The 12,172-nt window shown below is 44.4% G+C and overlaps 1 protein-coding gene across 4 annotated transcripts in view; it reads left to right on the forward strand.

The window, feature by feature from the left end:
- Positions 1–12,172, forward strand: part of ARMC3 (armadillo repeat containing 3) — a 112,548-nt gene that overhangs the window by 13,621 nt on the left and 86,755 nt on the right. For all 4 annotated transcript variants that reach the window (XM_026649489.1, XM_026649488.1, XM_026649491.1 and 1 more), the window contains one exon: positions 2,006–2,054. In XM_026649489.1, the coding sequence (XP_026505274.1) occupies positions 2,007–2,054 (48 nt within the window). In that variant the 5' untranslated portion in view covers position 2,006. The remainder of the gene's footprint in view (positions 1–2,005; positions 2,055–12,172) is intronic.

Raw genomic sequence — 12,172 nt, forward strand, 5'->3', positions numbered from 1 at the left:
ATGCCGCTTCTATGATGAGCGGCATTCCATTCTAGGGGGTGCCCCTACAACTACCCCACCCCTGTGCTTCCCTCCTCCCCCACCCTTCCCGGGCTACCTTGGCAGTTATCCCCCCATTTGTGTGACGAATTAATAAAGAATGCATGAATGTGAAACAACAATGACTTTATTCCCTCTGCAAGCGGAGATCAAAGGGGGGGAGGGGAGGGCGGTTGTCTTACAGGGACGTAGAGTGAACCAAGGGGGCGGGTTTTCATCAAGGAGAAACAAACAGAACTTTCACACCATAGCCTGGCCAGTCATGAAACTGGTTTTCAAAGCTTCTCTTATGCACAGCGCGCCCTGCTGTGCTCTTCTAACTGCCCTCGTGTCTGGCTGCATGTAATCAGCGGCCAGGCGATTTGCCTCAACCTCCCACCCCGCCATAAACATCTCCCCCTTACTCTCACAGATATTGTGGAGCACACAGCAAGCAGTAATAACAATGGGAATATTGGTTTCGCTGAGGTCTAACCGAGTCAGTAAACTGTGCCAGCGAGCTTTTAAACGTCCAAAGGCACATTCTACCACCATTCTGCACTTGCTCAGCCTATAGTTGAACTGCTCCTTACTACTGTCCAGGCTTCATGAGCCATGGGAGCAAGGGGTAGGCTGGGGTAGGTGTGACCGCGTGGTGCTGCTGGCTGGGAGAGCAGCCTGAGTGAGGCAGAAGCCTCCAGCTGGCATGATATTCCAGGCAGGACTGAATCTACATTAGACGAAACTTAAAGAAGAGAATGACCTGGAGTCATTCCCATTTTTGTCCAGGCGCCTCCCGACCGACCTCACTGAGGCCGGCCAGGAGCACCCATGTCTGCCCAGGCGCCCCTGACCAACCTAACCGAGGTTGGCCAGGAGCACCCATGGGACGATGATGACTGCTAGCAGTCGTATTGTACCGTCCGCAAGGCAAGGCAAAGGGATGCTGCTGTGTAGCACTGCAGTACTGCGTCTGCCAGCAGCACCCAGGAGACATACGGTGACAGTGAGCTGAGCAGGCTCCATGCTTGCCGTGGTATGTCGTCTGCACGGGTAACCCAGGAAAAAAGGTGAGAAATTATTTTTTGCTGTTGCTTTCACGGAGGGAGGAAGGGAGGGGGGCCTGATGACATGTACCTAGAACCACCCGCGACAATGTTTTTGCCCCATCAGGCATTGGGAGCTCAACCCAGAATTCCAATGGGCGGCGGAGACTGCGGGAACTGTGGGATAGCTACCACAGCGCAACGCTCCGAAAGTCAACGCTAGCCTCGGTACTGTGGATGCACACCGCCGACTTAATGCGCTTAGTGGGGACACACAATCGACTGTATCAAATCGACTTCTAAAAAATCGACTTCTATTAAATCAACCTAATTTCGTAGTGTAGACATACTCAGAGTGTTGTTATTCCACTGCTAGTGAATGCCAGTGAGTGTTTGTAGAGTTGCCTGTCTATATTTGTATGGGTAATTAGTGCAACCATCCATGGAAAAATATATGCAACTAAATGCCCATTTTCATGTGATAAATGGGTGCACAGTTTTGTGCATGCATGTGAACCTAAACCTACAGAAAAGTTAATCCTTAATATATTTCCTATACGTGAACAACAACTACCACTACAAACTGACCTTGTCGTATCACATTGCCTTCCAATCTGGTGTCTCTTTCTTAATCACTTTTCGGAGGTATATTTTGTTGGCATTTAAGCTTCTCCAAATGTGATCAAGTGTTAAGAAGTTTGTTCTGTGGCACAAATATAAAATTGCTGTCTTCAAGGGATGACTTTCAGCCAAAGAAATTACTGTTGCTCCGTGCAAAAGAGTCCTTTAAGATTTGTCTAGACTGGCTAGGTGGGACAAACAGGTGGGAGAGCCTGTCTTAAAAGCTTCTGTACAACATCCCTGGTGAACTAGGTCCTAAGACACACAAGATCACTTGTTTGTTTATTAACTGCTTTTTTTGTTTGTTTGTTTGTTTTTAGAATGGGTAAAAAAGTAAAGAAGGAAGTGGAGCCTCCTCCCAAGGATGTGGTAAGTTTATAAAATGCTATGTGCTGTGAAATGAACATATTACACAATTATAGGCCCCAATCATACCCTTCTTACACAGTCCCTTACTCCCACTAACTTCCGCATGCATTCTAAAAATGACTCATAAAGAAGATCCCATTTCTGCTTTCTTTGGATGGTATGCAAAACAATGACCAGGCATATGTTGTTTTTATGAAGAGTGTTATCTTTGGCGGGGTTTGTAAACAGTAATGTCTGAAACAATCCAAGCTTCATTTTTCTCTAAGTTCTATATGCTCCCCTCCCACTGTAAACATCAGAGGAAGGGGAAAACCAAAAACTCCATGGCATTCAAACTGTGGGGACTGGCACATTCTCATCTCAATGGGGATAGCTGTGTAGCAGTGTGGATGGCTTTGTTACTGCACAGACCTCAAGGATTTACAGATGTTTCAAGCTCTAGCACTGTAGATTCTGTGTTATCTGCAGTCAGCCTCTGCACATTACTGCCCATTTCCCCCTCTCCCTTAGTGACGTGGGTCCTTTAGGAGTCATGTTGCTATTGGCTGTCACCAGTGGCTGTGAAGTATTCCCCTTTTGGGGGGAAAGATGGGAGAGGTGGTAGAAGCTATGGACGAGAGTTAATGGCACATTGCATGAAAAATCCACTGAAATTTTATGGGAAGCATGCCACATAGAGTGGCTGCTCCTTGGCTCTGCCAGTTGCCTACAGGCTTGCAAAGCCTGGACCTCAGAGTAGTTGTGTGGAGGGGCTTTTATGGGCTCCTGGGGAGGATGGAAGAATGCTGTGTTGATTCCATTACTCCCTCAGTCTTGCTGCTGTTTTTGGGTTATTTCTGCCCTCTTTTCATTTCATTTGCTCCCATATACACTGTGGAAGGGAACACATAGTCCAAACTTAGCTTTTCATTGGTTATTGGTGCCTTAGCAGGATCCCCTTTACGTAGCTTTCTTTTTAGAGCTCGTAGAGTCATCTCTTTCCACTACCCACTGTGGGCCAGATCCAATGTCCATTGAAGTCAATGGGTGCTGGCTCAGGTCTTGTGTCAGCAGCCCATCCCTGTAATCTGATGAATTTTGCTTAGTTATAGGTGCCTGGCTCTATCCCTGCAGGATGTGAGTAACACAACTTCCTTCCAAGCTTTACAACCCAGAAACTTGCAGAAACATTGCTTGCTTCCCTTATGATTAGCAAGTTTTCTAGGAAACAGTGGAATTTTATTGAAAAATGGAAAATATTCATTTAGAGCACTCATCAAAACAGAGTGGCCAATCTGTTAGGGGCTTCATGGTGAATAGTACCTTGATTTCCTTGTACATTTTTCCATTAACGTTTAGATAATAAATTATACATTTATATTGTGGTAGTGTCCAAAGGCCACAACCAGTTGGGGCCCTATTATGTAATGCTCTGAGCAAATATAATAAACAATCCATGCTCCTTAGGAAACATCTCTAAAAAAACCATAATATGGTTTGATGTCTCCACTTCCATTAGGTTTGTACTCTCCAATGAGATGCTAGAAATGTCATCCATCTCAATTACAGAAACCTGTGAACTGCAGTGCTTTAAAATTTCATTTAATTTTTATACACACTATGCATTGGGCAGGTGGTTGCTTATTGAACCCAATGGACTTCCAGTATTTTATTCAAGCTTTACCTCTGTCTTCAAGCATAGGACTCTAGTAGTTGAGCTGTCCTATACATGTTGTCAAGGGGGAAATTTTACAAACAACCCATGTAGAATTAGATTAGAATATTGAATTTACAATTTGTAAATTTTGATCTAAAATCAGGCCTGCCTCAGAGAAATATATTGTTATAAAATAATGATTTCTCTGAAGATCACATAGGACTCATTTACAGAAATGTTTTGGGCAGGAGTAGTACATCTTTGAACTTGGACTGGAATAGATAGTGTGGGAAAGTCATCTATTTGTTCCCCGGGGACACTAAGAATAGCAATGCAGATTATGTTGCTACCCTTTGCATTACAGAGGCAAAGAGGGAGGAACAACTTATTGTTATATCTGGTACTGTAAATTATTGTAAAAAATATTAAATAGTTTCTTTAAACTTATTCCACTTTGAAAAGTCTCAGGTCTCCACATTTGTGTTTAATTCTTTGTGTCTTTTGGGGACTAACAATCTACATTCTAGAATTAGAATTATATATTCTAGTGATAATAACAAAGTAATAAATTGATAATATAGAAGGTCCAGATAACTTGTATCCATGAGTTTTAAAAGAGCTTGCTGGACCATTAATGTTGCTTTTCAATGTCTTGGAACACTGGGGAGGTTCCAGGAGATGAAGAAAGGTAATGTGCCAATATTTAAAAAGGGTAAATGGGATGACCTGAGTAATTATGGGCCTGTTAGTCTTACATCGATCCCGGGCAAGTTAGTGGAGCAGTTGATAAGAGACTTGATTAATAAAGAAGTAAACGAGGATTATGTAATAAATACCAGTCGATATGGGTTTATGAAAAATCCATCATGTCAAACAAACTTGATCTCTCCTTTTTTGTTGATGAGATTACAGGTTCGATAGATAAAGGTAGTAGTGTTGATGTAATATAGTTGAACTTCTTTAAGGCATTTGACTTTGTACCACATGATATTTTGATTAAAAAACTAGAACAATATGGCACATATTAAATTGATTGAAATCTGGATATCTGATAGGTTTCCAAATGTAACCGTAAAAAGGGAATCATCATCAAATGGATGTATTTCTAGTGGGGTTGCACAGGGATAGGTTCTTGGCCCTGCACTATTTAACATTTTTATCAATGACCTGGAAGAGAACATAAAATCATCACTGATAAAGTTTGCAGATGACACAAAGATTGGGGAAGTGATAAATAATGAAGAGGACAAGTCACTGATACAGAATGATCTGGCTTGCTTAGTAAGGTGGGTGCAAGTAAACAGTATGCATTTGAATATATCTTTCTTATTGAATGCGGAGCTTGCCAAGCCAATTCGCAGCAGCCTCAGCATAGTGCAGAGCCCTCAGACCCACCATCAAATGTGATAAAAGGGCAATCGTCATTGATGAGAGACATTGTCTGTTTTTGGCCACTGCTGCATGTGGGATCCTTGTACTGGCTCCAGGTGTACAGGCCTGCCCATTGACCTTGGCCCATTGGAAATTGGTTCAGAAGGGCTCACGAGTGACATGGCAAATCAAAGCTAGGCACACAATTGGGTCATTTATAAGAGACTGATTTCTGATGTCAGCTGAAGACCATTCTTTGTGTCATATTGACATCACAGAGAAATCTGGGTAGGACAAGTTGGCTCACGAAGGGTGCCTCGACAACAGACGCACTCATGGATGGTCAAAGAGGTCTGTGTCGATTGGTAGGCCTTGGTTTGCTCTGATCTTCTCAACCATTCTGGCTGTAGCATTCTCATGACGTATGTGTGGAGGAGTGACGTTGCTTAACACAGGGAGTCGCAATACTGGTGTGGGTCAAATTGTCTCAGTTGCAATGTGCATGGTTGAGTGTAGGTGTGTGTCAACCAGCTTGACTAAATGTAAATGTATACATCTAGGTAATATCAGGGAAGTTGCTGGCCTGCTCCCTGACTAACTTTGCTGCTAGGCAATCAATGAGCCCAGCTACACAGCCTTGGAAATGACAGGATGGCCACAACCCTTGGTTGCCTGCTGGTTTAGCAGTCCCGTTTATAAGCCTGGCCTCACAGCAGATCAGTAGCTGCTCAACACATACCCAGGGCCGGCTCTACCATTTTTGCCGCCCCAAGCAAAAAAAAAAGCCGCTCGGACTGCCGCCCCAAGAATGGACGGAATGCCATCCCTTAGCATGTGCCGCCCCAGGCACGTGCTTCCTCTGCTGGTGCCTGGAGCTGGCCCTGCACATACCAGCCCTGGAGCTGAACTTGCCCTTGTTCCAGTTCCTGCTCCAGCCCCTGCTCCCCTACAGCTTCCAACTTGTACCTTTGATTTCTGGCTTATGACCTTGGTTTATCCTCCAGTTCTGGCATTTGGCTTCTGTCCCTCCAGTACTGACCCTCATTTCATTTCCTGGACTCTGCCCACTCTGTACCCAGCTCAAACCAGTAGGCCGAACTCTTGCTTCCACCACTAGGGCCTGACCGCCCATGGCTTAGTCGGCTACAGTTTGAGTAGCCCAATACAAAAGGCTAGGGCCCCACCTCGCCGGCATGGACCCTACTCAGGCCAGTTTTTCTCTGGTAGAGTTGGTGGGGGTCATACAGAACTTGCAGACACAGGTGTCCATCTGCAGGCACAAATGCTGCCCTACAAGCCCAGGTGGCTTCGCCAGCAACCCTGACTCCTCCCCCCAGGGAGCCAAAAGTTCCACTCCCATAGAAGTTTAGTGGTGATTGTGGTCAGATCTGAGGTTTCCTAAAACAGTGCTGGCCTCTCTTCTTGCTACACCCCCAGTCTTTCCTCACAGACCAGGCCTGAGTGGGGCTCATCATTAGTCTGCTCACTGGGGAGACTTAGGCCTGGGCCTCCCCACTCTTGGAACAGTCTAGCCCTCTTCTGGGCCAGTTGCAGCAGTTCATTAAGGCTATGTCACTTATCTTTGGTGAACCCCGCCCCCACACCCAAACTGCTGAAGCAGCGCTGCATATGCATCAGCAAGGGGTATCAGAGAGCTCCCCAATACACTACTGAATTCCGTTGCCTCTCTGCAGATACTGAATGGAATTAGGCTGCACAGCGTCATCAGTTTCATATTAGCTTGAACAATGGAATAAACAACGAACTGGCGCAGGTCGAGCCGCCGTCCTATCTTGATGATCCGGTTGACCTATGTATCAGAATTGACATCTGCCTTACTGACCAGTGCCATGAACATAGCCCTGCCTCTCAAGCCCTGACAATGTCCCAGCCGTCCACTTCTCAACCACCCACCCTGTGCTGGAAACTGGAACCCCTGCAGATAGACCAGACCTGGCCGTGCCAGTCTGAGGCTGAAAAGAATCAATGCCGAACTTTGGGCCTGTGTCTGTATTGTGGGGTGTCATGGGGTTCGGCATGCAGTTCAGACCAATGAGGGATTCTGTCATCACTTGCCCTGCAACCCTGGGTGCCTTACAATGCTTACTGCTGTAGCTCCTAGCCTGGGATGCTCACAGCCAGCCACAAGCATATAGGTCAGATCCTGAGTGTCTGCATATAACTGCAGCCCCAGTCCAGCAGCTCTGACCCCAGCAGCCTGCCAGCAATACACCAGTCACACTCCCTAGTCTCTACCAGCATTAGTTACTACTTGCCAAGTGACCCCAACACATTCCCAGTCCCAAATTTTCCAAAAATTAATTTTCAAAGCAATGAATAGATCAAGTTACACTAAATTCAATCTTTGGTTGTATGAACTCCCATGACAGCTGCGCTCCTGTGGGACTATACAGAGCTCAAAGCTCAGGATGAAACATGAGAAATCTGGGGACAAAGTGGACACTTTACCTTGTCTGCAATGTCCAACCCTCTTCTGGGCAGTTCAGAGAAATGATAAGGTTTGTTTGTTCCTTTACAGAGACAAAAGCACATCACAGCTTATTAACTTAACTGGGGTAAATACAACTTTCCCTTCAAACACAGCATTGAGTTGGTTTATAGTAAAAATTAAACAAATAGGTTAAGTGATGCCAAGTAAAAGAAATGGAAGTAGAGATGGTTACAAGCAAATAAAAATGAAAACACACATCTAAAAGTCTAAAACTTAATCTACCAAAGTACAGGCTTTGGTTAAGATGATTTCTCTCGTCAATATTCCTTCTTCCCAGCCATGGCTGACTTTCACTCAGTCAGGACCTTCCACAGAAGCACAAGGGGCTGTTTTCCCTTGTCTTTCTAGATGAAAGTTCTTTGCCTAAGCAGGTTTCTCACTTATATTCCATTTCCAGAGACTTCAACCTCCCATGATTGAAGAATCCATCTTTCTCAGCTTGCAAGAGTTCTGTTCCCTCATGTCTGTCTAGTCATGGATGCTAAAGATGGCTTTTGGTTTTGCTTGTATCTTCCAAAGTTCAATGACCATGTTTCAAAAGGCAGAATGATGTCCTGCTTAGTATAGATGTGACATTCCCTCTTCTCTGGAACTGACCTGTTTCTCCCTGTGTTTGTAAAGCCTAATGTCAAAGAGTATCCATAATTCCGTATATAGTGTTAATACATACATTTTACAATGATATTAATCACCAATTTGTTTTGTTTCGCAAAACACTTCTCTCAATAAACATTTGTAATGCAGTAATATTGTATACAATCAGTTGATTCAATTGCATATCACTTGAGGTTCAGACCCCCTGTTTTTATAGCCCAAATAAAATTACTCTTGCCTGCTGGAAGCTGTCTCCTTCCCCGCTTGATAGCTTTGTTTACCTAATATGTGAATGGACCTTTATTGTTTCTGCATGATGACTGGCCTGGTCAGAGAAGAAAGATACACATTCCTTTGTCTAGAACAGACCTGTTTACCAACTCCCCCTGACATGCCTGGTTTAAGCACATTTTAATCACCATTCCAGCATATATCCATAATTTTAAATTTACACTATGTACCTACATCGCACAAGAATATTAATGATCAATGAGTTAGTTTTCCAATGACATATTACATGACAGCTATTAGATGCAGATTGTGACATATGTGAATTGGGATACACTGAACCAGTCAGTCCAGATGAAACTCATTACCTGATACCAGTGAACCCCTTGCCCTCTGATATTGGGATGCTCTTAGGGTCACATGGGTGCAGTGGACACTTTGCCCTGAGATGCCCTGCTAAGGTCAGACCAGTTTCAAGGTCAGGAAACACCAACCCTGATAAGGGGGTCTGGGCTGGGCCCGTCGCTTCCTTGTGCCCCTGTTGGATTGGCAGCAGCCGCGAATCCACCCTTGATGTATCTCTGACTGCCATTATAGCTGCTACTCCTGACGAGCCCCGTGGTCTATTGGGAGACTCTGGTCAACAGTAGAGTTTCTCAGCTACATCATCTCCCCTGAAGGGTGGCCAAGGACCCACACAAAGGGACAGTCACCATCAACTGGATGTTACCCAGGGACACCCAGGGGCTGCAATCATTTTGTGTTTCACCAATTTCTATACGTGGTTCATCAAGGGTTTCTCAGGGATGGTGGCCCCAATCACAGCCCCCTTTATAAGGGAGTCTGTTTTTCTTGCCCCCATAGGTGTAAGCAGCTTTTGAGTGCCTAAAGCAGAAATTCATCACAGCCCCCATTTTGGTTCACCCCAAACTGGGCTGGCCATTTCCAGTAGAAACGGATGCCTTGAACTTTGGGCTGGGAGCAGACCTCTCCCAAACGGCAGCCTCAAATAGTCAGCTTCACCCTTGTGCTTTTTACTCATACAAGCTCATCCCAGCAGAGAAAAAATGATGACATCCTCGATAAAGAACTAGTGGGCATCAAAACAGCCTTTGAGGAATGGCGGCATCTTATGGAGGGTACGAGGTTCCCAATCTAAGTCCTCACTGAGCACAAAAATCTGGAATTCCTGAAGATGCTTCAGCACCTAAAGCAACAGGCCCACTGGATCCTCGTCTTCACACGATTTGACTTTGTGGTGACCTACCAACCTGGGACCAGGAATGGGAAGGCAAATGCATTATCCTGAAAGGGGGAGTGTTGTGAACCAGACCCAGAGTTGTGAGAATCCACAATTCTCAAACAGTCAAATTTCATCTCAGGTACCATGACCTGCTCTTCTCCGTACATTCCCTGGTGCACAACAATCCCCTTGCAGTTCAGTTCTACTAAGCCCTAGACAGTGCCAATGCCCAGACTGCCTTGACATTCACTCTCCGTGATGGAATTCTGTATCGGAAGGGACGCATCTATGTACCCGACGGGTGACCCAGTCTGCAAGTCCGATGAATCTGACATGATGCTTCTCTGGCAGGTCACTTCAGTCTATTCAAGACCCAGGCCCTGGTGTCAAGAAGTTTCTGGTGGCTGGCCCTATGCGCTTTGGTTGCAACCTACATCCGGTCCTATGCCCAGACCAATTCCCCCCATGCAAAACAGCTCAGTCTCCTTCATTCAAGATTCATCCAAAATTCAAGAAAAATATTGATAAGTTGGAGGGGGTTTCGAGAAGAATCATGAGAATGATTAAAGGATTAGAAAACATGCCCTATAGTGATAGATTCAAGGAGCTGAGTTTATTTAGCATAACAAAGAGAAGGTTATGGGGTGACTTGATTACAGATTGTAAGAGCCTAAATGGGAAACAAATATTTAATAATGGTTTCTTCAGTCTAGCAGACAAAGGTATAACATGATCCATGGCTGGAAGTTCAAGCTAGATAAATTCAGACTGGAAATAAAGTGTACATTTTTGAAATAGTGAGAGTAATTAATCATTGGAACAATTTACCAAGGGTTGTGGTAGATTCTCCATCACTGGCCATTTTTAAATCAGGACTGAATTTTTTGAAATAAATATTTATTTATGGGTCAGACTCGATGAGCACAATTCTCCCTTCTGGCCTCAGAATCTATAATTCTATATCTATCACTTCATCACCATAGCTAAATATTTGGGCCAAATTCATCCCTTTTATAGGCAGGCACAACTCTGGAAGTCAGTGGAGTTTCTTCAGCTTTCACCAGGGCTGAAAGTGGCCCTCCCTCTTCACTAGGTGGCTCATTAGAATGTTAACTGTAAATCACCCTTCCGTTCAAAGCCTAATGCCATTGCAAGGTCTGCAACTGCCTATGACAATTTCAAGAAGCCATTCTGAAGTTTCAGGAAAAAGTGAGGTTCTGGTTTATTCCCGTATTGTTTATATCTTTACCTTCGAGCCTAACCAAATGTTTATAGAAGCACACAACCTAAAGCTACAGAGAAATCACTCAAGGCTATGTCTAATGCAGCTGCACAGGGGTGTGGGAAGGGAGTAAGAATTCCCCCCTTATGTAGCCTGCATCAGGGAAGCCCAAATCACAGCCACAGCTTCTGAGGGAGTGCAGAGGCTGTGGCTCAGATGCATCCTCCAGGCACAGCTGGGTGGAAAGGGACAAGGAGTATTGTTTTAGATTTTTATTTATTTCCTTTCAAGTTAAAATAAAAAGTGCTCAGACAGACTTTTCACACCTGCCCAATTATTTAAAATTACAAAACCAAAATCCAAGAAAAATCAGTTCAGAGCTATGGCTTTGCCCCCCACCCTCACATGCGTTGGCCAGCAGAGCTAGCTATGCACTTGGGGAAGTATGATGGCTGTGTCCCTTGAAGAAGTGTGACAGATGATTTCCTCCCTCTCTCCAAGCTCCTCACTGCCCCTTGCTAAGGGCTGTTTGCTAAAAGCCCCAACTAGTCTTCAGATAGCAGAATATTTTGGAGGGTGGTGTACATACATCTGTTATTGGTTATCAGCTAAATTTGTCATATCTGCTTAGTATAGATGTAGTGTAATAATAATAATGCATACATTTTTCACAGTGAGAGTAATTTACCGTTGGAACAATTTACCAAGGGTTGGGGTGGATTCTCCATCACTTACAATTTTAAAATCAAGATTGGATGTTTTCCTAAAAGATCTGCTGTAGGAATTATTTCGGGGTAGTTCTATGTCCTGTGTTATACAGGAGTCAGACTAGATAATCACAATGGTCCCTTCTGGCCTTAGGATCGATCAATAGTTTACATTTACAGTATATAGAGCCTTTTACCCTAAAGGGTCCCAAACCTTTACAAGTTGAAATATAAATGTAGAAGTTAGGGTGACCAGATGTCCCGATTTTATAGGGACAGTCCCAATATTTGGGGCTTTTTCTTATATAGGCACCTATTACCGCCCCCCCCCCACTCCCTGCCCTGATTTTTCACTTACTATCTAGTCACCTTAGTAGAAGTAGAAATGAGGGATATGACATTAATCTGTTAAATCTCCACTGCATCAAAGGGCCCTGATCCAGCAATTGGAAAGGGGTGGGGTGGGACAGGATTGTCTGACTCTCAGAATGGTTATATCTTGTGTGTACCATATAGCTCTTCTCTATAGGGGTTTCCTATGTCCCAGCACACAGAGATTTTTTTGGTTGGGACAGGGGAAGAGTGAAGGTGTGGCAAGAGATACT

The sequence above is a fragment of the Terrapene carolina genome, unplaced genomic scaffold (genome assembly GCF_002925995.2).
Source record: "Terrapene carolina triunguis isolate 2854851 unplaced genomic scaffold, T_m_triunguis-2.0 Scaffold84, whole genome shotgun sequence".
Classification (NCBI taxonomy): Eukaryota; Metazoa; Chordata; order Testudines; family Emydidae; genus Terrapene; species Terrapene triunguis.